The sequence below is a fragment of the Pleuronectes platessa genome, chromosome 10 (genome assembly GCF_947347685.1).
Source record: "Pleuronectes platessa chromosome 10, fPlePla1.1, whole genome shotgun sequence".
Classification (NCBI taxonomy): Eukaryota; Metazoa; Chordata; class Actinopteri; order Pleuronectiformes; family Pleuronectidae; genus Pleuronectes; species Pleuronectes platessa.
Genome location: NC_070635.1, coordinates 13,155,334 through 13,176,992, shown reverse-complemented (window position 1 = coordinate 13,176,992; position 21,659 = coordinate 13,155,334). Strand labels below are relative to the sequence as shown.

Below are 21,659 nucleotides of genomic sequence, written 5' to 3'. Positions count from 1 at the left end.
GCTTTTACTGGAGCCAATAAAAACTCCATCTGTTTTCCCAAGTGACTGCTGGCGGTATATTCTGGAAGCTTTTGTCATTAACGTTGTTTTAGAAGTTGAAGCAATGTGTTGACATTTAAAATTCACATATGTATTATTTATTTTTGAAATGTAAAAAACAAAATAAGTGACAAAATAAGTGACAAAAAAGAACAAAAAAGTCAATCTCGTGTAATTTTCTTTAATGGAAAACAATATACAAACATTTACAAAAAAAACGATAATAAAAATAAGGAATGTGTTTTGCATTTTGTCAGACACAGGATCCATTCCTCAATGTTACACGTTTCCCCAATAAATAAATAAATGTTTTCTGAAAATACTTTTGTTTTTTTGCACAGGTTAGATCCACACAGTCTGAAATGTGAGCTTCGCCACCAGTTGAAAGCCCTACAACACAAGAACACTGCTTCAATAATGCACTTTGACCTCTGCAGAAAGTAGTCCAAAGGCATGCAGTAAAAAAAACAAAACACACACATGGTATTTTCAACATTCGTAGTCAACAACAGGGAAAGACATCAGGGTGAGGTGTAGTGAGCGAACACACTGTGTCGGGCCTCTGCGAAATGAAACCACCATCCCCGGACCCTTCCCGTCGTCTTTGGTTTTAAATAGAGTGATCCCATGTATCCAGCATTGGACTCCAGGCTTGTCCCGTCAGAATGTGATGAAGTAGATTCAGCAGTCACCTGTGGGTTATAAACGAGGCACCGATTATCTCTGAGCTCTGCAGGAGAATTACGCACAATTGCGCCAAATACACGCCAGGCTGCATTGGGGCGCACAGAAAGAACTTTTCTTATAGTGTCATTTCTCCCAGAGTGGAATCAGTTCTCTTGATTAAACAAAGACATTCGTACCATCTTCGGGAGGAACAGTCTTCCTCCAGATGCTAGTGAGATGTTGACATGGACCAGGCGCCCTCCATCCTCCACACTGAGAAGGCGTAGCTCAGCCTCTCGTGCGCCACATAACTGCAGCTTGACATCTTGGAGTCCAGCTCGTCGCTCTGCAGCACCTGGTAAAGAAAGTCGATGTATCTGGAAGCGAGTTTCAGCGTCTGTATTTTACTGAGCTTGTCCGAGGGCAGCGTGGGGATGATTTTACGCAGCGATGTGAACGCCTCGTTCAGGGACTGGGTCCTCTGGCGCTCCCTCACGTTGGCCATGACGCGCTGCGACTGGAGATCCTCGAAGGACTGCGGGCTGCCGCTGCTGCTGGACTTCTTCCCTCGTTTCCCCCCAGGGGTCGGGCTGTCCGAGTCCTCTCCGCTCTTCCTGCTCGGCCTCCTCTTCCTCCCACACCTCTTGGGCTGACTGTCCTGCTCCCCCTCGCTGTTGCTCTGACTGTCCACGGGAGATACTGGCGAGCTACTAGACTCTTCGCCCATATTTTCCTCAGACATCTCCACTCGGGCAGATGGCGGCTGAACGAGTTCCCCCCACCTAACAGAATTATTTCCCTCTCATGAAGTCAAAGAGTTAGTCCGCTTATAGGTGCAGAGCGATGCTTGGAGGAAACCAAAGTATCCATAGATAGAGTTCCTGGGAGGACAAGACTTTTTCTGATACTTGAGAAACTTAGGCAGTTCTTATAGGCTGCACGGTGTAAACTTTTTGGGGAGGGACAGGATTGGCCAAGAAGATGAATTACGCGAGGAGAGGGGTGGGAGCATCTAAAGGAACCATCAGAAACCCTCCTAATAATAAATCAGAGAAGGGAGAGATAACAAGGGAATGCTGCTCTGTCATGACAGTACATTAGAAACTAAGATATGTTTTGGTATGATAATAATAATTCTAACTCCAGTTACATTTTATTAGACTTCTTAGACATGACATGACATTATAAACTAAAATATAGTTTTATAGAAAAGTAATGATTTTACTCTAAAGAGTTTTATTGGACTTCTAAGACAGAGCATTACACTGTTTTACAGAAAGAATATATTTTTACACAATAATAATAATAACCATTAACTCCAATTAGGTTTTTGCTAAACTTTTTTTTACAATAAGCTCATGTAAATATATACATATGTTTTTTTTATTATAATAATGATACTCATTATATCTTTTTACAAAAAACAACAATATGTATGTTATATATTTGTGTTATGTATACATTTTATGAGTGAAAAAAAAATTTTGTCCCTTCTGACAGATATGAGTTCACAGGGGAAATCGAAAAGTACATTTAACCACCTTAAAAATCATGCAAATACAATTTGAAACTAAAAGATCATGACTAGATTTCTTCCCACAAGTCTTAGTGCATCCAATGCATATTTTTATTATTTCATCCATTTATCAGGATCCAAATAAAACGCCTGTTCCTTCATATCACTGCTTTATGTTGCTGTAATTTCCAGTGAGTGCATGCAGCTCACACTTCTTTTTTAAGCCCAGTATTATGCAAACTTGGCACATCTTCGCAGACCTAACCACATGGATTTTGGATTTATGTTTCCATCTAGTCTTACTAAAACCAAGTCAGATCAAAAGGCTTTTATATAGGCAACACATGATCCCAATCTTACATTTTTGACATGTAGCCAGTGCTGCAAAGTTTCAAACTTTTCCTTGGAGGAGCACTGCATGCTCTGATTATGTCCGCCCAACAAGAGGGCATTTGTTTTCTACATTGTAATACACCACAAAATGTATGTAAACTGTTGGGAAATACAGTTTGTGTCTCTTTGTTCATCCATAAAACAATATAAGACGTGTTTATTCCCCACTGGTTGCAGTCAATAATGAGAAAAGGGGGCAGCTCTGGGGGTAAAGCCCTCTGGTATTTACTGGGTTGGTGATACAATATCCATCTTGTTTAGTGGAGGATTACTTTGTTTAGGTTGTGAAGGCTGTGGTCCACAGGAGCAGCATCTGGTTCAGGAAACAGGGGGGCAGCCGGGGTCAGGGGTCACAACACCAGTGAACATCCATTTACATCTTCGCGGAGGCCTGAGAGTGAAGTATTGTTCCAGGGGAAACACAGGCTTTGTTTAAGTGACACTGTTTCTTTGTCAGTTGAACATTTCAAAACTTAACCAGAGACATGAGCACCTTTATCGCACTTTTCTGCTTGCTCTCAAAGTTAATTCAAAACTTAGATTTGGGGTCTTCCATATATATTTAAAATGTTTATGATGATGCTGACTGAGAAAACATGAGGCTGAGCAGCTCTTGACTTGTGAAGGTGAGCTTACCTGTCTGCTGGCTCTGTCCATGGTGCTGATCTCTACCTGCTCTTCCTCACAGGTTAACAGACCACCAGTCTTTCCTTCACTATTCTATCTAACAGCAAGAGAAGCAACAAGTTAATAGATTTTATCTTAATACTTGCTTCTAATCTTGAACGTGTGGTATAGTTCAGAGAGTAAACAAAGTATTAATGTTTCACAATAATGGGTCAGTCCATATGTATTTTAAGTACTATTCTACCTTTAATTTGCCTTACAGTTATGTAAAGTACTGGACTTAAGTAATTGTCGTTTACATGAGCATTTCCTCTTTACACCCAATGATGCCTCTCCTCCACTGCAGTTGAGAGGACACCATTTTGTAACATTAAACTGTTTACAACTGTATGACCTCTCAGTGATAATGTCACAGATAAAGAGAGAAATGGCCTAAGGTAAAACAAATACAAAGAAGGAAGTAGTTACTTTACAAATTATGATGTCAGATTTAAAAAGTACAATTAATTTATATATGATTAAACCTCTTTTTATAGATTCAAAGATTACCTTTTTATAGATTAAAGCCTCAATATAAATAATTTTAAACCTTTTTATGGATTAAATTGACCCAAATACTACCCTTATGTAAGAATTGGATGTACTTGTAGTTTACGGGAATATTTCCCTTTTCAAGCTCCCTGATGGTTCTGCTCCACTTCATTTCAGAGTACGATATTGTATTTTTTTAATCAACTACATAAGCTTAACAGTTTCAGTCATGAGTTACTATTTGCATACAAAACAAAGTAACTATTTACAAATTATGCCTACACATATTTTATAGATTAAAGATTACCTATTTTTAAAGATTATAACTGTTAAATTAGTTAAAGAGTTTAAATTAGCGCTATGAGAATGATCCAGTAAAGGTAATCAAGACTATCAGGGGCTACTCTGCATTTTGAGTACTTTTACTTGGAATACTTTTTGTGCACTTTGCTGCTTTTACCAGAGAAACACTTGAGTGGCAGGACTTTGACTTGGAATGGAGAATTTCCATTGTTCTGTAATGTATACACTATGAAGTTAAGTAAGTCTGAGTGAATTTTAACCAGGTTTATTGCGATTTCATGGTCTGTGTCTCAGACCCTGGTCCACAAGGACACGCCATCATCCCCTATTTTAAAAACCAATAATGCAAGACCAAGTATTTACACCCACTCCACATTTACATTTCTTGGCAGATTTCTCTGTGGAGTTCTGCTCTTTGCTGCTGAAGTGACTCTGAGAAAACACAGCTGCTCCTCTCGAATATGATGTCACCACAGGACAACTTCTCCAGTGTTGATCTTTAATAAAGACGAAACCTTCATCAGTCACTTACGGACTGTCAGGGCCTGACAATTACAAGAACATGAAGACGAGATAAACAGCACTGATTGTTTTTCGGAGGGATTGGCCCCATGATGCTCTCCGCCTGGCCCGTAGAGCGGTGGCAGAGGACAGATGAAGAAAGCCTTTGTCCTTATCAATGAGCAGTGAGTGGGTGTTTTGATAAAGTCAAGTGTATATTACTGACTCATGCAACTTGACACACCAGTCATGAGCGACCCCAGAGCGTCATTAACCACCCCTCCCCGAGGTCACATCAAGGCAGACACTACTCAGGCTCTCACTCACTAAGTCCAGAGCCGGAGCCAGATCCACAGAGACCTGTCTATTTTCTCTGCTGCGGCCTTGGAAGGCAGTGTTTCTCTATCAGCCTACTCATATCTATTGAAATAACAAACCACAGTCCCCCACATGTACAAGGCTCCCACAATTGACAGTGATATTCATGTTCACTCCATTAAAGCTGAACCGCAATGAGTCCAATGCCAGCCAGCCAAGATGGATCAACTGCATGAGATGAGAAAAGACAGGGGTGCGCTCTTCAAAGAGAAAAGTCCCAGATAGCCTCCAATCAACCCGCAGGACTAACAAGGTCAAGCAGCAGAGTTGGATGACAGCGTTTTCCCTCAGAAATAACTTCAAAATGTTCCATTCTGCAGAGAAATCCAGACGCTGTATCAGGGGGTTATTTTGTGATAAGAGCAGTGGTGGTGAGGAGAGAGGATTTTAAGAGTTGAATTGGCCTTTATAAGCTGTCTGGACACATAGGAGCCAGGACTCCTGAAGGTAGCTGTAAAAAGAAAGCCTTTGAAAGCCTCGAGCTTTGATGCTGCAGGTTTTTATCGTGGTTCAACCCGGTTTTCCTGGAGCAAAGCACAATTTTGACTTTGTCTGAGAAAATCCAGCAAGCATGCCAGTTTTTATATAGTCTTCTATCATAAAAATTAATGATTTGTGCAGCACGAATGGTTGATTTTGTTCAAAAAGTGTAGGTGCACATGAGTATCTTCACGTGTCCGCGTGTAACAGATGAACTGGTAAATCCATTCATGTCATCCTAATGACTCTGTAGGATGTCAGACGGCTCCACCGCACAATGACACCTTATTAGCCACTAAGAACCAACAAACCTCCGGTATGTTTTCACAGCTTGGAAGCTCGGGGTGATGTGGGGTCTGTGGAAGAACTGGCATCCCAGCAGTATAATCTCTGTTTAAGACACACACACACACACACACACACACACACACACAAAGCAAACACAGGGCTTCCTCCGAGAGTTTCATTGGTCAAACCTTACTCACAAAACAACAACACAATATATACTTTCCAGTGAGGAATAACCAAAGCCTGCAGGGTCCCTGAATACTACATATAACACGTGTACCTTTATTTATTTCTGCCAGATGAATATCAGCTCAATCTGTTGAATCTTAAACCTCACCGTCACTGAGCCATGCCTTTTGCTGCCCGTAAAGCTCGCTGCCACCCAGCAGACCACACACACTTTCACCCAAGCTGCTACAGCATGGAGACCAGTGCAATGACCCATGCATTCAGAATATCTGCTCAGACAGTTACAGTAGTTTTACCTCCTCCGACCGTGAGAGCTCGACAGGTGCTGCTCTGATTTTAGACAGGACTGCCTCTGTTCAGCTCATCAATAAATACATCATTCTTTAAGGTTTAATGAATCTGTTATAGAAAGTTGTTCAGTTTAGACTTTACTGTTGTTTTGTAGTTTTCTCATTGCACTGTTCTTATTGTTCTATGCCTAACTAACTAATTAACTAACCAACTAATTAACTAACTAACTAACTAACTAACTAACTAACTAACTAACTAACTAACTAACTAACTAACTAACTAATTATCCAATGCACAAGGGTGGAAATCAAGTAGCAACCCGTAGGTTTGGAAACTAGAGTTTTGAAAAAGAGAGTTTTGATTTTGACCATCTTGGATTTTTGGAGCCGGATGATACCATATTAGGACTAGAGGGCGGAGCTTGAGAGGAGCAAGAGGCGGGTCTGAACCTACTGACAACACCATGCTCCCGACTGCAGAACTAAGAACTGTAGATGCTAACACAGTTAGCTTCCATAATCCCAGGTCAATTTCATATCTTATCTTTATACAGTCTATAGTGGAAGTGGTACATTCATGAAATTCAACAGCAAATAACCAGTCGCCACATTTTGTATTATGTTCTGCTGATGACAAAGACCCAGGGAGCTAAGAATCAAAATATATAACATGTGGTTCATCTGATGCGGAACGTAATTGCTCTCAAATAAAAGCTAAAAGTCACTTTGACCCCATTATTGCTGCTTTTCATTGTCAGATCATCGTAGTTGGAGCCAACACAACAGAAAATATGCCACGTTCCTACTCTGTGACTGAACTGAAGATAAACTGACCCACATGTTGTAGTGTAACAGTCATCATATTAGATTGATGTGCAGGCAAATAAACAATGCGGCCGCATGCTGGATCAACAATCACAATTACACTGCTGTCATTTCCCCATGAGCTTTTATTGTTTCATATAATGAACATAACTGACAAGACGACTTGGCGAAGAATATAACCTCGGCTGGAATCAATCACCAGCCATGTGCACAATATGAAATAATAAATGAAGAGCTCCTGCAAATGAAACCAGAGCGCCCTTTTTATCTTTAGCTTTGGCGCAAAACTGAGCAGAACGAAGCCTGGCAGTGGAGGAGAGCAGCGCAACACGACATGTCACATTGACTTAGTGATGAGCAGAACATCGGCCGTCCAGCGGCGGTTCTTCCCTCCGACCACAAGTGCTGCGAGGAGTCCCACCACAGTCCCTGTTAATAAAGGGGTCTGTGAGGAGAGGGGAGGTCAAACAGAGTGCTGCAGCTGCACATGAGGATAAATATGCCGGGGATGATGGGCAGAGGTGTGGGGGGTGGCGACGCAAAGGACCTGGGGAGTGATCAGGACGGAGAGAGGTCTCCCATCACTCGCCAGAACCAACAGAAGAGGAGTGAGGAGGATCCCATCAGCTGCTGATACATGTGGACAGATGATGTATTTAGGTAGCCTTCAACACAACAAGCAAACTGCCTATTCATTGCAACGAGTCATTTCTGAATTATGTGAGGTAGTAAGGACACCACCTCTTATCCTGAACCGCAGCTGTGTTCCCATCTCCCCGGATTTCTGCTCACCTCTGCTCCTCCCTGTGTGTCAGTAAGAGGCGACCTCCTCTTCCTCCTGTTCCTCTTCCTCCTCTCTGAGTCAGGCAGGCCAATCTGTCAGGACACAATAAGCTACCTCTCCAGTTATGTTGTTTCTGGAACCCTTCGGCCCCGCTTGTTCTCCCTCTTGGTGGACAGAAATTTGCCAATAAGACACTCTTCTTTGACGGATTTAACTCCCCTCCCTGATCTTGGCTGCCCCCCCCCCCCCCCCCCCCCCCCCCGGCCCCACACACACCCCCACTCTCTGTCTCTCTCATGGGTGTGTTTGCTTTTACTCATCAATGTGGAGGTTGTGTGATCAGGGATGTTCTTTTCATTCCACTCGGCTCGATCGTCTCCTTCAGTATTTCCAATCAGAGGAGCATGGGCACGTAAGAGGTTGTTTGCGAGACTTCAAACATGCGGATGAATCTGAAAGTTTAGCTTTATTCAGATTTGGCTTCACTTTTGGGCTGCAGTCATTTTGTCCCTATTATGGACTATTCCATAGTCTATAAACAATTTTTGTTGTTAGCATTTCTTTTCAGGATAAGGCCACGTTTAAAAGCAGGACATTATTACTAGACACTCAGTGATGTGGTCATTATGAAAATGTTATGCTGCATTCCCATGTCTCATTCCCAGTCCTTCACCATCTGGTTTTTAGATTCTTGTCGAACTGGGAGTGTCCGGGTTGGTACATCAGACACACTCCTCGCACCTCCCCCGCACCATCATGGCACACCTGACAAAACTCTGTGTCAGATAGGATGTGATCACAACAACAAAAATAAACAGACACGAGGGGAACTGGACAAATCCTGTGCCATGGGTTCCACTGAAGGTGAAGCAACCACACTGAATCGGGGGCTTTGTTGTGGTCGGAGGTGCAGATGCAGATGTTTATCAGAAAAGCCACACGGTTTATTTGTGTCTTCTAATTTTCCTTTTATCACAGTTCTTTGCTATGACGACACTCGAGTCTCTGCGAGGCTGCTTGATGGAAAAAGTGAGAGTGTGAGCAGAGTGAGGTGTCCAAGGATGTGGAGGGTGATTACTCACAAAGCTGCTCTGAACGCTGCCAAACACTTCAGGTTGTTTTCTCCCCCTCTCTCTCTCTGTGTGTGTGTGAGTCATTTGCTAACAGAGCTTCCTCCTTCCCAGCGGTGGTCATGGGAAGAGGCTCCAGCTCGACTGTTAGTCAGAAGAAAGGCATTGAACTCCGGGCAAAAATCGACACCTTGTAACGCACACCACAAACATTTTCAGCTAAAAGTAGAAACACAACAAACCACTGCAGGTTTACTCACTACAACAACTTCTCTGTTGTAGTGACCGAGGAGAAACACAACCTGAATGCCTGAATTTAGATCCCAGATTTTATTGTTTCAAACAAGCTGTTTTCAGCTATACTGTGCTTTGGTATGTGTGTTAAAGGTGATAGTTCACCAAAAAATGAGAATTCCCTCATTATCTACTCACCACTATGCTGATGGAGGGATGGGTGAAGTGTTTGAGTCCAGTGGTTAACAGCGTTGCAGCCAAATCCAAAACTATTGAAGTAAATGGTGACTGACATTCAAATTCAATTCGAAACAGCATCATTTTACACAATGTTTTTAGCCTTGATGTCTTTGTGATCAGCCGACATTAAGGTTAAAAACATGTTGTAAATAACACTGTTTCGAGTCGAATCTGAATGTCAGGTCTTATTAACACTTGGATGACACCAGATGAGCAATATGGAGGAAGTTTAGTTTTTTTTCTGTTGTTTTTGTACATTTGAAGAATCGGTCACCAGTTGCTTCAATTGTATTGGATTTGGCTGCAACGCTGTTTACCCCTGAAAATCCAAAAGTGTTTTATGGACTCACTTCACACACTTCACCCAACCCTCTATCGGTATAGTGGTGAGGAGATAATGAGTGAATTTTCATTTTCCCGGTGAACTATCCCTTGAAGTGCTACAAATAATTCCTCCTTTTAATGCAGCAGCTCAGTTTATTTATTTCAACTTTTGAACCCGATGGCTGATCATCAGGGACAGCCTTGTGTGCTGCTGTCGCTGGTTTCCTCTCTGCAGTGCAGGTTGCTCAGCCTGGTCTCCTTCGTTTTAATCCTTTCCTGAGAGACTAAAACAGCAGTGATAAATGAAGTGCAGCCGCAGAACCAGTCCCTTCTAAGTGCTGAACTTTCTCTGCTTTCACATCATCTATTACCAAATTATTAGCGTCAATCCGAAAAGGGTGGCGGGTGGAGGACTGTGGTGGGTGGTGGTGGGCCATAGGAGACACCACCGCTACCTCTGCAGCACGCATAAATCACCAGGCTAATAAATTGAAAGGCTAAATGACTTCTTGCCCTCAACATATATCATGGAGGCAAACCAAATGAAGCCTTATATACCCCAGAGGACAGAGGAATGCTTCTGTTCATAACAGTGATTTGTGGATGGCTCGCAGGGCTGCTGGCCTCCGGAGCTGGAGTGGACCCTGTTTGGACTCTCAAGCACTTTGTTATACTGGCACAATTCTATATGTGTCTTTTGAATTTGTTTATTAGTAAAATAAAACTTTTAGTTCTGTTGTAATATGTCTTTTGTCTTTTAGACAACAACAGTTTTAATATCGAGCAAATTGTTTTGACTGTCACAATTCTGCAAATTGAATGAACAGATAAAGTGAGGTAACATGTGTTGGCAATATTCACACTCTATTTAACTGACATGTTTACAATGCTGAGGGGAAACAATTAAAAATGTACAATTATTGAAATTTATGTTGTTGCATTATATTGTTTCCTTAACAGATGGATGACATGTTGAGAATATCTTATATTTATATTTATTTACTGAGCAGTGATATTGGAAAAACTTATTTGGCACAATTGAACAAATGTTGACCAGCATTGAAACCAGCCCAACATCAATACAATGGCGCCACCCAGTGGATTAAAAGTATCTAGTTCTTGGAGGTTACCTTTTTTTTTGTACAAAGGGAAAACACAAATTGCTGCATTAAAGATAAAACTTGTTTAAATGTAAAATAGGTGCTATCTTGATGATATGAAGACATTAAAGTCATTTCATTTGAATTGGTTTACTGGTGAAAGATTAAAAAAAAGATTGAAGGAATAGCAATCAAAACAACAGAAAGATAATTAGTTTAAAAAGACTATAAAGGTCAGAGGAATATAAAAATGAATGCCATCAAAAACATGTTTAATAAAAGACTTGAAGGATGTTGCCTGTCTGATTAGCTGCTCCACAGCAGAAGCCTGATCACCCTTACAAACCAACTGTGATCTGGGAGTAGCCAGGACGTTAGTTAATGTACAAATTCCCATTTCTGTGAAAATAAATATGCAGAAAAGGACAAACATTTTCTTGGTTGTTTTGCGGTTTCAGAGCCAAATTAAACAGCCCTGTCAGGATTGTTTTCCTCTTAAATTAAATTCCTGTTAACCTCTCTGTAATCCCACCTGGATCGAGCAGCTCGGATCTGTTTGGGACACTTGATCCCAAACAGATGGGATCAAGTGCCCCAAGTGCACTTGAAATGCAGTCTGCAGTGAGTGTGTGCCTAGAATGACATGAAGTAGGTAATGCAAACACGTCCTTTCTCCGCACAGAGCCGAACAAACATCAGTGTCCTGGCTGTTTGCCTTGTTTGATGCATTATGGGAATTTTAATGCAGAAGTTGGGGAAATATTTCAGCATGTGCAGATCTGACAACATTTTCATCGTCACATTTTGTTTTGCAAACAATCCGGGAGAAACAGCAAGCTATTTATTTATTTGAACATGCATTAAAACACAGGAGCTTTGTGTTGATACAGGTTTATTGATAACTGCTTAGTGTGTTGATTCGTGTTGAGGAACAGCAGCCTGGAGAAGATAGTCAGATAGATGTCCAGCTGTTAAAGAGTTCTAACTTTAACCCTAACCCATACACTGTGTTGACTGTGTTTTGATCATGTGATTTAAAAGAAAGCAACCCCTCCTAAATTTAGAGGAATGACATCATAGTTTGCTTTGGCAAATGAAATGGGTGTAGGAGAACAGAGCTGGGAAGTGGAACACAGATGATGGTAAGAGGAGTCATAGTTCAGCAAGTGGATAAGTGCATGTGTTCTGTGAAACGATGGCTGCTCAGGGCAAATCGTTGTGCTGGCTCTGTTGCGGTTTAGACTCTGGCATGTAGACTGGGTAAATACCAGCAAGATCTGAGTAAGCAAAAACTAGTTCTCTCCAAATGAGAGTGGAGCTATTCAGCATGACAGAGTCTGTAATTATAAAGAACAAAGGCTCACTTAACGGTAAACAAAGTAAAGTGGCACAATTTACGAAAATTCTTAAACACCACCAACGTTGTGCGCAGTAGCCTACTGCGCAGGATGTGCGCAGTTCGGTTCTGCACAGGATGTGCGCAGTGGGCTTCTGCGCAGGATATATATATTTTTAATTTGTCTTTTAATTTAATTTATTTTTTTTTATATTTAATTTGTCATCATAATCATCATCAAAGGAGGCGGACGGCTTTTCCCAGCGCTTCTACCTCCGGTGCGTCCCCGGGGTTAGAGGATGATGGTGTGACGTTAATGTATTGTTTTACATTGCATGTGTCACGTCATGATAAATCAGACTCCTATGTCGCCTGCACCTCCAGGTGGTCCGTCACTTCTCGTTTTACACGTATGTTCCCACAATACCCAGGTGCACTACGTCACACCCTACAAACTTTCCTTAAAGGGGCAGGCCATACCTGCAACACAACAGCTCTCGGTCTCATATACAGATGGCAAGAGAAAGCAGAGAGGGATTTTTACACACTGTCTGATAAAGTTTCCGACACGAAAGGCAAGGGGTAGTGATGGATAAGGTTTTCTTTAACAAGTTAAATCTTTCATTCTCACTTTCTACCTTAAAACTATGAAATGAACTGAACTATGAACTAGTTCAGAATTTAAATGGTGAACTATGAACGTGAACTATTCATGTTTACTTGTATGAACTGAACTTTGAACTAGTTCACGAGAGGTGTGAATTTGCACAACACTGGAGACGATATGGACAGTTTACATTTAACTTTTGGTTCTCTCCTGCTCTGCATACCAATACCCTAAATAAGTGTACTAGGTGGACTGCAAGGTTGTGAGATCATCATGCAGCACCACTACAGCCATGTGAAAGGCCATAAACATCAAGAATGTCTTGTAAAATGTTGGTCATCCTGTATTTCATTCAAGTTGTCAGACTTAAATCGGTGCAAAATATATCAATACACTAAATCTTTAAATAAAGCTTAAAATATACAAATGTCAAGGCACTGAAGATTCTCCAAAACTCTCAACAGGCCTCAGTGCTCATAAAGAAGAATCTGCTCTCTCCCACTGCTGCTGTAAAAACCTCCCAAAACAAAAGTAGTCACATTTCATTAGTCACAAATTTAATGTCTCGCTGCATTTGAAAAACAGGGACATAAAAAGACAGTGTCCATTTTTTATTTAGATCACCCAGACATAGTTTTCATTTCCCTCCTCATTTCAACCTTATTCTTTCAGGGCTTCAGTCTCTATCTTGTTGTGAAAGCATCATGCAAAATATCAACATGTACACACTTGCATGCAGTGGCCCTACAGTTGAAACTGAGTACATGACTTTAAGGTCACAGAAACCATGTTAACTACTGATACTGAACCTGATTTTCAACAATGTATTATATCTATTGAGTCAGTTTTTTAAAGCTAAAACTGAACAAATGACTTTTGGAATTTCTTAGTGGGGTAAATGTGAAAGCTCTTGTAAACATCAGATTGTTCAGAAAACCACTAGCTTTGTGCTATGACCACAATTTCTCTATACTTGAGGAAGAATGTCATGTACAGTTAATCTTAAACTATTTGACAAATGCCTGATTTTGATTGACTTACTGGCTGAGAAGTGGCACAATTCCTGCCGTCTGGGAAGGAGGTGTTACAGACTAATAAGGGGAAAATGATACGACTACTTTGTCAAATCATACAAATGTTATTTAAAAAAAAAAATCTTGTTTGACTTCACACTCAACACCAGATTTTATGTTTTCACATCACTTACTCTGCCCTTGAGATTCCTGCTGAACTCCTTCCTGTTAAATTATCCCACACTGTTTATCACCAGCCTTTAACAGAGATCTCTTTAAGTGCATTCTCGTACAATCAGTCTCACGTTGGGATTGAATCAGTTCACCCTGTTGATACCGTTTTCTTTATTTGATTTACTTTTCCCAAGGTGCTTTCAGTGAGCCAAAGCAAAGTGGGTTCAGCGTCCTGCGCTCTCGGTGTGATAGAGAACCGGCACACAATGCTCTCAGCTGAAACTACCTAAAACAAACAGTGAGGGGAAAAGCAAACAGTTGGAGAAAATCAATGGAAAAACTTCAGGGAACAGACATTTGTTTTCAATCAGATGATTTAACATAGTAAAATGGAAAGAAAGACAAATGTCACAGAGGCTGAAATGTATTAAAATACGATTTTATCACAAATATAGTGATTGACCTGCACAGGTTTTAATGACAGTTGGAGAAGCTCAATGTAGCTGCTTTATTTAATATCATCTTAAGTAAGATATATTAATGCAAGTTATATTTATTTGTATCTCATGTAATACATCTCCATTTCAGTATCAACATCAATCTTAGTCTTTACTTCCAGTGACTTCAGCCACAGTGAACCCTAATTACTCTAAATACTGACGTCTCCATTTGGCAATAAAAACAAAATGCTAAAAAACAATATATCCTTTTCACATTGTACACCCCATGAAATTATCCTCTTTACATATATATATATTTATAATTTTACATAATTGTATAAAAATAACAAATACACTCAAACAAAACAACAATAGTTTATGACACATGCACAGTAAATCACCATCTTTACAGTTTGTTTACTGGCGTCGGGGAAACTTGAAAAGCGTGTTTCACTTTGGAAGAACATTTTCACCTTCAACACAAAACTACAGTAAATATTTATCTTAGTCCATGTATTGTAACCCATGAGGTTGTTAGTCAGCAACAGTGTTCACAGTGTGTATTGGGTTTCTGACTCTGAATACAAACTAGTGCTTGCGGCTCCCTCTCGTACTGTAATCAGCTCTATAACGGTGACGTGTTTCGTGAGATCACAGTGGCCTTGACCTATAACTATCAACATCAAATCCTTCATTAGAATGGGACAGACATGTGGACGTACATAAGAATGGAGAGATAGATCTACAACCCCAAAATACTCTGAAGTACTTAAGCATTTTAGGTTTACTTATAGCCAAAGACGTGTTTTGTGAGGTCGCAGTGAGATTGACCTCCGATCTCCAATTTTAACCATCTTTATATTTAACCACCGTTCAAGCGGATGTTTGTGCCAGATGTAATGAAATCCTTTGTTTTAGATCAAATGGAAAAGATTCAGCACAGCGTCATGAAACAATTCTGATATCGAGAGAAAGGTTGATAACGTGTAACAGTCACGAAAAGTAACTCATGGTTCCCTTCTTTTTATATTTCAACGATCGAACAACCAACAATTGTTAAGTTTGACTGGAGAGTGAACCAAACTGTTTACATTACAGTAACAGTTGATTTCATAATGTATTGGCACAATGAGTTGAGAGGCTCACACATTAGCTTCCACTCAACTGACAAGCAAAGTAGCTTCATGGTTAGCTAGCTAGCTAATGTGGCGTGTGCCTTGACGGCTGTCGGAGGAAAGAAGAAGATTGGGAGATTGTTCATTTCCTTTCTAGCGTGCAATGAATGAATGATGCCTGACATTCAATCTGTAACGTTACGAGCTGTACTGACATAATACCCATGATGCACTGCCGATTTAATTTTAAGCCGGAGAGCATTTCCAAACACTGAGAATGATCCGCCAAAAATAAATCGTACTTTTAGTCTCTTTTACATTGGCACAGTAAGGTGGACAAATGCCTTAATATTCATCTGATTGAAGTTTCTTCACAGCTCAAGTGTGAACTCATCGAGTGAGGTCTGGAGATTTAGTGCAAGAATCTGACTGAATATTATATTGAATGCTTTTTGAAGACAAAACACGAACACAAAGCTGTGACAGACAACAAAGAGATTTGAGTAACATCTTCATCAAATCCTTTCAGCAGTGTAACAGAAAACCTCTCTGTCTCAGTTTTCCAAAGTGCGTTGAGGTTGACGTCATCACCAGAGTCCGTTTGCAGAAGGTTTAGCTCTTTGGGTACGCGGCGGCTCGAAAGAGATCCAGACAGTTTGCTGTGATGAGGGCACCGGTCAGCTGCCTCCACTGTCTGGTGGCGGGGTTTTTCATTTTGTCCAGCACCAGGTGCAGATCCTGGATCATGTCCCTGTAGCTGTCTCCATAGTTCCGACTCCAGGAATACAGAAAGTCATAGGCCGGCTTCCACATTGACTGCAACAGAGCAGGACGTAGTTAAGTGACATGTACAATAAAAAACGTGGATCACATTCAATGTATACATTACACTAACCTGGGCACCGACTTCTCCACTCTTCCCTCGATGTGGGGATTCATAGCCGGCGATCTGAGCACTGGAGAGTTTCCCCATCTTCTCAGCGAGCTCCCGCCACCGGGCCCCGAGCTCCACGGCAGTGGACAAGATGACAGTGTTCTGAATGAGCTGAGCCACCAGCTTCATAGCGTCCATCTTGAGCAGGCCCTAGGATGAAAAACACAGAAATGCTCATAGAAATGCATGGAGAACACATGAAATCAGAACATAAGGGCTGTGAAATTGTTATAGCATGAGTGGATAGTGTGTGTGTGTGCCAATTATTCTGGGAGTATACTGTGCTTGAATACACATCAAATAATTCATGACATCTACGTCTGTCTGTGGCTCAAACATCTCCAGAACCGTTTATCTTATCGGCTTAACGCTTGGCATGTGTATTGTTAAGGGCTCAAGAAAGTTCAGTGTCGAATTTGGCGCAATTTGGACATCTGATCATTCAATATAAATAAACCTTGAATAAAGAGACAACCAGTGCTCAGTACAGCGGTGGCTGGTACTCATCTACTCACCACCATTAGTTCATGCAAAAACTTCCTGCTCTTCTCTGCGTGACAGTCTTCCTTCAGCTTCTCCAGAACACACGCCACCTTATCATCCTCGGATTCAGCGTGCCGCCGTGTGATGGTGTCCAGCGACAGGTTGCTGTACCCTAAAGCATCGGCTAAACCCCTCCAGCTGGTGATGTGCTCAGTGACCAGCGTCTGGATGGAGGAGTACATGTAGGTGAGCTTCTTGAAGGGCAACGTCATGTTGTCCAGGAGCACCTCTGGGTAGACCTTGATGCCGGTGAAGTCAATCACCTGGTCTCTGGTTATGAGCTTGACGTTCTTGCAGTGAATCAAACCAGTCCTACCGCGCAGAAATCCGATATACCACTCTTTTACTTTCGAGTTGCCCACGGACCTGACGGTTTCTCTGGAGAGAAGGGCCATGGTGTCGCCCTTGAAGTACTCCAGTAGGTAGTCCACACGTGGCTGACGGAGGACTGACTTTAGAGCGACACCGTACCACTGCAGGTTCACAGGTTTGTTTTTGAATTTGGGGAGATCTGGAACCCTCTCCTCAGGGATATTCGCTATTTCAGGTCGCTTGTCCAGCTGCCTCGACAACCGCTTTTCTAATCGCATGGGTGGTGCGGGAGGGGAGGGCACCTGGAATTGTGCAAGAGTCGCAGCGTTCGATTCCTTCACTTGTAGATCTAATTCAAAGGGAGTCATTTCTGAATTACCAGCACAGGATAATGCAACAGGCAGTTTCAAAACTGACCCTATTTTGAGCTGACTCTGTCTCACTTCTTTCAGTTTGTCCTCAGGTTTGATTTTAAACGATGAGCCCTTGATATTCACTCTGACACGCAGGTCGCTCACTTTGTCGGGTTTAAACCGATGTTTTCCCCACAGCTGCAGCACAAGCGGAGGCGGGTTTTTGTTGCCTCGACATATATCAGAAAATGGAAGCTTTGGTGGAACGTTCTCATGACAGCAAACCACTATTACTACTTTGAATGATGGATGAATGTACCTGGGACCATAAACTGCCACAGTGATTTGCCGGTCAAGGTAATCCCACACCGACATAGCGGGCGACTGAATTGCAGAGGCCTCTGCGACTGCAATCACATAAAAATGTGTCTTCAGGTTCTGGATCTTCATCTGCATCATGTTCTTGTAAATGTAACAGTCGTCCACTTTTAGATAAGGCCCATCTCTTTTGTTGGACAACATTCCGACCACGGTGGCCATCACTTGACTTGACGAGTCACTCTTCACCTCTCCGGACAGTTTCACCTCCAGAGAGATGCATGTCTTTGTGTTGATGTTGGTGAGAACCACCTCCAAAGGCAGGCTCATGGTTGTCATGTAGTTGTTATTGAGTCCAGGAGGAGGGTCTAGCATTGCTTTCAACGTAACTTCCTGTACTTCTCCAGGAGGAACGTGGCCCTCTGGGATATGCATGCTTACACCGGAGTCCGGTAATTGTACCGTGCCTCCGGCATGGCCGATCCTGCAGATAACCTGAAAACCGGTGGCCTGGGTCTGAGCCCATCCGGGGCTCTGGCTCATCAGATTTAAGTCTAGGCACGAGCGGGTTAGCTGCCTGTGGCTCAGCCAGGCCATCTTATAGGCTTCTCTGTCGTTCTTCAGCCACTCAAAGTCTGGGTTCAGTACTGGCGCGGGCGGTTGGAAGCTGTCCTCCCGTTTGGGCTCTTTTCTCTCCAGATCATCCAGGATGTCTGAAGCACTCCTCCATCTCCCAGATCTATTAGTGACTTTGTGTTTGTTTTGTAAAAAGTTCCCCACGTTGCCCTCATCTGACGAAGTGCTGACGGCGTCATCGTTATTTGTGTCCTGGTGTTTTTCTTTGTCTCCTTTTACATCTGAGGTGTTGCAAATGTGTTTGTCTGTGCTGCCGTGCACGATGTCATCTAAGAACGGGTTTGATGCAGACAGTTTGTTCCAGAAGGGATTGTTTGTCTGAGATGATTGAGCAACTTCTGGCTGTAGAAGCGACCACTCTGAGTTCTGCAGGACTCGTGTCACATGCCCACCTGTGAAAAAAATTGTTTGGATCTGTTAACAGTTCAAATATACTGGGATTTGAGCTTTAGAGCAAAACCAGCTTGTGTTTCCAAGGGATTTACCATTCAGGTTGTTGCTTGTTGATGTATTTTCACCCAGGTCAATCAGTGTCCCCTCAGATTTACTCCGCATGAGACTACCGACCCGACGGAAGGACGTTATTCTTCCAGATGCCATATTTACATCTGTAAACATCAAAACAATGTAGTTTTAATTTATCTTTATTTTAACTTTTACTAGCAACTTTTACTAATGTAAACATTACTTTATTCTAGGACGGGGCTAGCAACATAACATAGGTTAAAAATATATATTGATATAAAGTTTATGCATGCACAGTGAGGAGTTAGAACAGATAATGGATCAACTTCCAGATTTGTAAAATGTTTTGCTGCTTATCAAATTACAACCTTCACTCCAGAGTCAGTCTTCAAGTCTTGTGATGTGAAATCAATTATAATTGATAATTAATAGAGTGATAATTATTGATATAAACTGACATGATCTTGATCTGTGCCATTCTTTATTCCGTATATTACATTATTCCTTAATCAACCTAACCAAGAATACCTAATATCCTGAATACAGATTTACCATATTTATTAATATAACTCATCTAGAGATCAAACAATTAGTCAATTAATCTATTACTCAATCAACATTAATTTACAATATAATCTTAGATAGATATATAGATATATAGATAGATAGTTAGATAGATATATAGATAGATAGATAGATAGATAGATAGATAGATAGATAGATATTAATCCTATGTAAGAATATCAATAACAAATCAGAATATGTCAAATGGCACTTTTGGCAACTGATGGCCTTTTAAATCAATCAAGAAATCAATCAAGAAACTAATTGGTAGATTCACTGATCACAGTAATAGTTCTCTGGAGCCTTGAACACATCTGTAAGCAGACATATATTCTGAAAGGCTGTGACACATGACCTCAACAGGTCCCTGCACAACAATGAGACATGCGAGCAAAGCTATGTTGTTACTGTCTCGGCTACGTTTTCCGTCAGCACAGTCGAGCCTCAGGGTTTCTGCAGGTCTCCTCTCTGAGTGTGTCTGTGTGTGTGTGTGTGCGTGTGTGTGTGTTTGTGTGTGTGTGTGTGTGTGTATGTGTGTGTGTGTGTGTCACAGAAAACTGTTCCAAATGCAGAATAAAGCCTGAACTCTTCAGCCTGTCACTTGTTTGTGTAAAAGGACACAACCCATTCATGACTTGTCACAGTGAGTCAGTCATTAATAATGTGGTCTCTTACACCAGTGCACAAAAACAGGTTGGTCTTGTCAGGCCTATGACACAGTGTAGTCAGCTCTCCAGGCACGGCTTGCCAAAATAAAAGTGGCTACTGTAAAGCTGAAAAATTGTCTGTGCAAGGCAGACATAACTTTGTGGGTCTACTGTATCTCCTGTAGTGTCGTACAAACAGGTTTCACGATTCTGATTTAATCAGTAATAAATATTCTGAAGCTAATCTTACATTCATTTATAGCTTTGAAGATCCATGCAAGGGCAGATTAGATGTTACCTGTTTTAAATCATTGCTTTAAACATACAGGAAAGTATTGTCATGTCTGTCTTAACTGGTTGTAATGGATGATGTTTGTTTTTAATATTTTCTATTATGTTATCTTTCTTATCCTTGTTTTGTTTTTAACTGCATTGTTTAGTTCTCCTGAACTTTGTTAAGCATTTAGTGACCTTGTCTAATAACAGTTGTAGAAATAACGTGGTATTATTAGTTATTATCATATAAGCCAAACTCACAGCAGCACAGATTTAGACATTACGATCTTTACAAGCTTTAGCTACAGGTGTGTGTTAATACATTGCGTACTTACATATTAATAAAGTACACTCTTCTCAGAGTACTTTCTATTCATGAGTGTCCAACAAACCGGATTAAACACGAGACAAAAGCAAATGAAGTGTGATCTCACCGTCGGCGTGAGATTGTTTGTAGTTTTCCTCCGGCGCGTTGACAGTTGAAGAAACCAGTCCTCTGTCATTCACCGAGTATCTCCGAACTTCACCTCCTCACGTTTCTGTGTTTGCTCACCGACACGGGGCATCTCGGGACTGGGAGTTTTACTCGACTCAGGAAGCCCCTTTTGGAGGAGTGGCCTCTACGGCTCGGCAGACTACAACTCCCACAATGCAGCAGCCGTGTTTGCGCAGGTGACAGGTTAGCCCCCACCTGAAACCGAGTGATACTACATGCGGGTTTCGACAGGAGCTGATAAGCGTGTTGCTTGTTGCAAGCTGCTAACTGCTAACTGCTAACCTAGAGGACAGGCACGAGAAACAGAGGGTGATTCACACGGTTAGCATTTAGCATCAAAACGCTAAAGTTATTTAAATCGGCACAACACTGGGAGATTATTGTTGTATTTGATGATTGCAAATGCATTGTTGTGGTGTATTAATGAGACGGATAAAACAAAACGAAGCCCAGCAGCCATGCTGGTCCCTCTGATACTTGGTTATAATGGCATTTGTTGGGTATTTATTGATTTCCCTGTTTGCCATTATCACTGCTGCTATTTCTCCTGTGTCGATCAAAGCCAACGCGAACAGAGAGGTTGACAGATGTTAATCTCGTCAAGGACAAGAGTCTGACTATCTCACTGAACGGGTTGTGTACACATCTGCTG

At 41.6% G+C, this 21,659-nt stretch overlaps 2 protein-coding genes across 4 annotated transcripts; both read right to left on the bottom strand.

Moving 5' to 3' along the window:
* Positions 1-206: 206 nt before the first annotated feature.
* On the bottom strand, positions 207-1,590 carry twist1b (twist family bHLH transcription factor 1b). The gene is made up of 2 exons (XM_053432952.1): positions 903-1,590; positions 207-731 (listed from the first exon to the last, which is right to left on the bottom strand). Exon 1 carries the CDS (start codon positions 1,445-1,447, stop codon positions 935-937), a length of 513 nt encoding a protein of 170 aa, XP_053288927.1. The 5' UTR covers positions 1,448-1,590; the 3' UTR covers positions 207-731; positions 903-934.
* Positions 1,591-14,326: 12,736 nt separating this feature from the next.
* On the bottom strand, positions 14,327-21,108 carry macc1 (MET transcriptional regulator MACC1). Of its 3 annotated transcripts, none has more exons than XM_053433035.1 (5): positions 20,847-21,108; positions 19,045-19,167; positions 16,913-18,951; positions 16,359-16,547; positions 14,327-16,279 (listed from the first exon to the last, which is right to left on the bottom strand). In XM_053433035.1, exons 2-5 carry the CDS (start codon positions 19,157-19,159, stop codon positions 16,076-16,078), a joined length of 2,547 nt encoding a protein of 848 aa, XP_053289010.1. In that variant the 5' UTR covers positions 19,160-19,167; positions 20,847-21,108; the 3' UTR covers positions 14,327-16,075. The 3 variants fall into 3 exon arrangements, with proteins under 3 accessions (XP_053289010.1, XP_053289009.1, XP_053289008.1); XM_053433034.1 differs by having other exon boundaries at positions 20,946-21,108; XM_053433033.1 differs by lacking the exon at positions 20,847-21,108 and having other exon boundaries at positions 19,045-19,177.
* Positions 21,109-21,659: the final 551 nt, after the last annotated feature.

Coding starts and splice junctions, on each gene's coding strand:
- twist1b (XM_053432952.1), bottom strand. CDS start 1,447: ATGTCTGAGGAAAATATGGGCGAAGAGTCTAGTAGCTCGCCAGTATCT.
- macc1 (XM_053433033.1), bottom strand. CDS start 19,177: ATGTTTACAGATGTAAATATGGCATCTGGAAGAATAACGTCCTTCCGT. Junction 18,952..19,044: donor AACAAGCAACAACCTGAATG/GTAAATCCCTTG, acceptor TTTTTTTCACAG/GTGGGCATGTGACACGAGTC. Junction 16,280..16,358: donor GTGGAGAAGTCGGTGCCCAG/GTTAGTGTAATG, acceptor GCTCTGTTGCAG/TCAATGTGGAAGCCGGCCTA.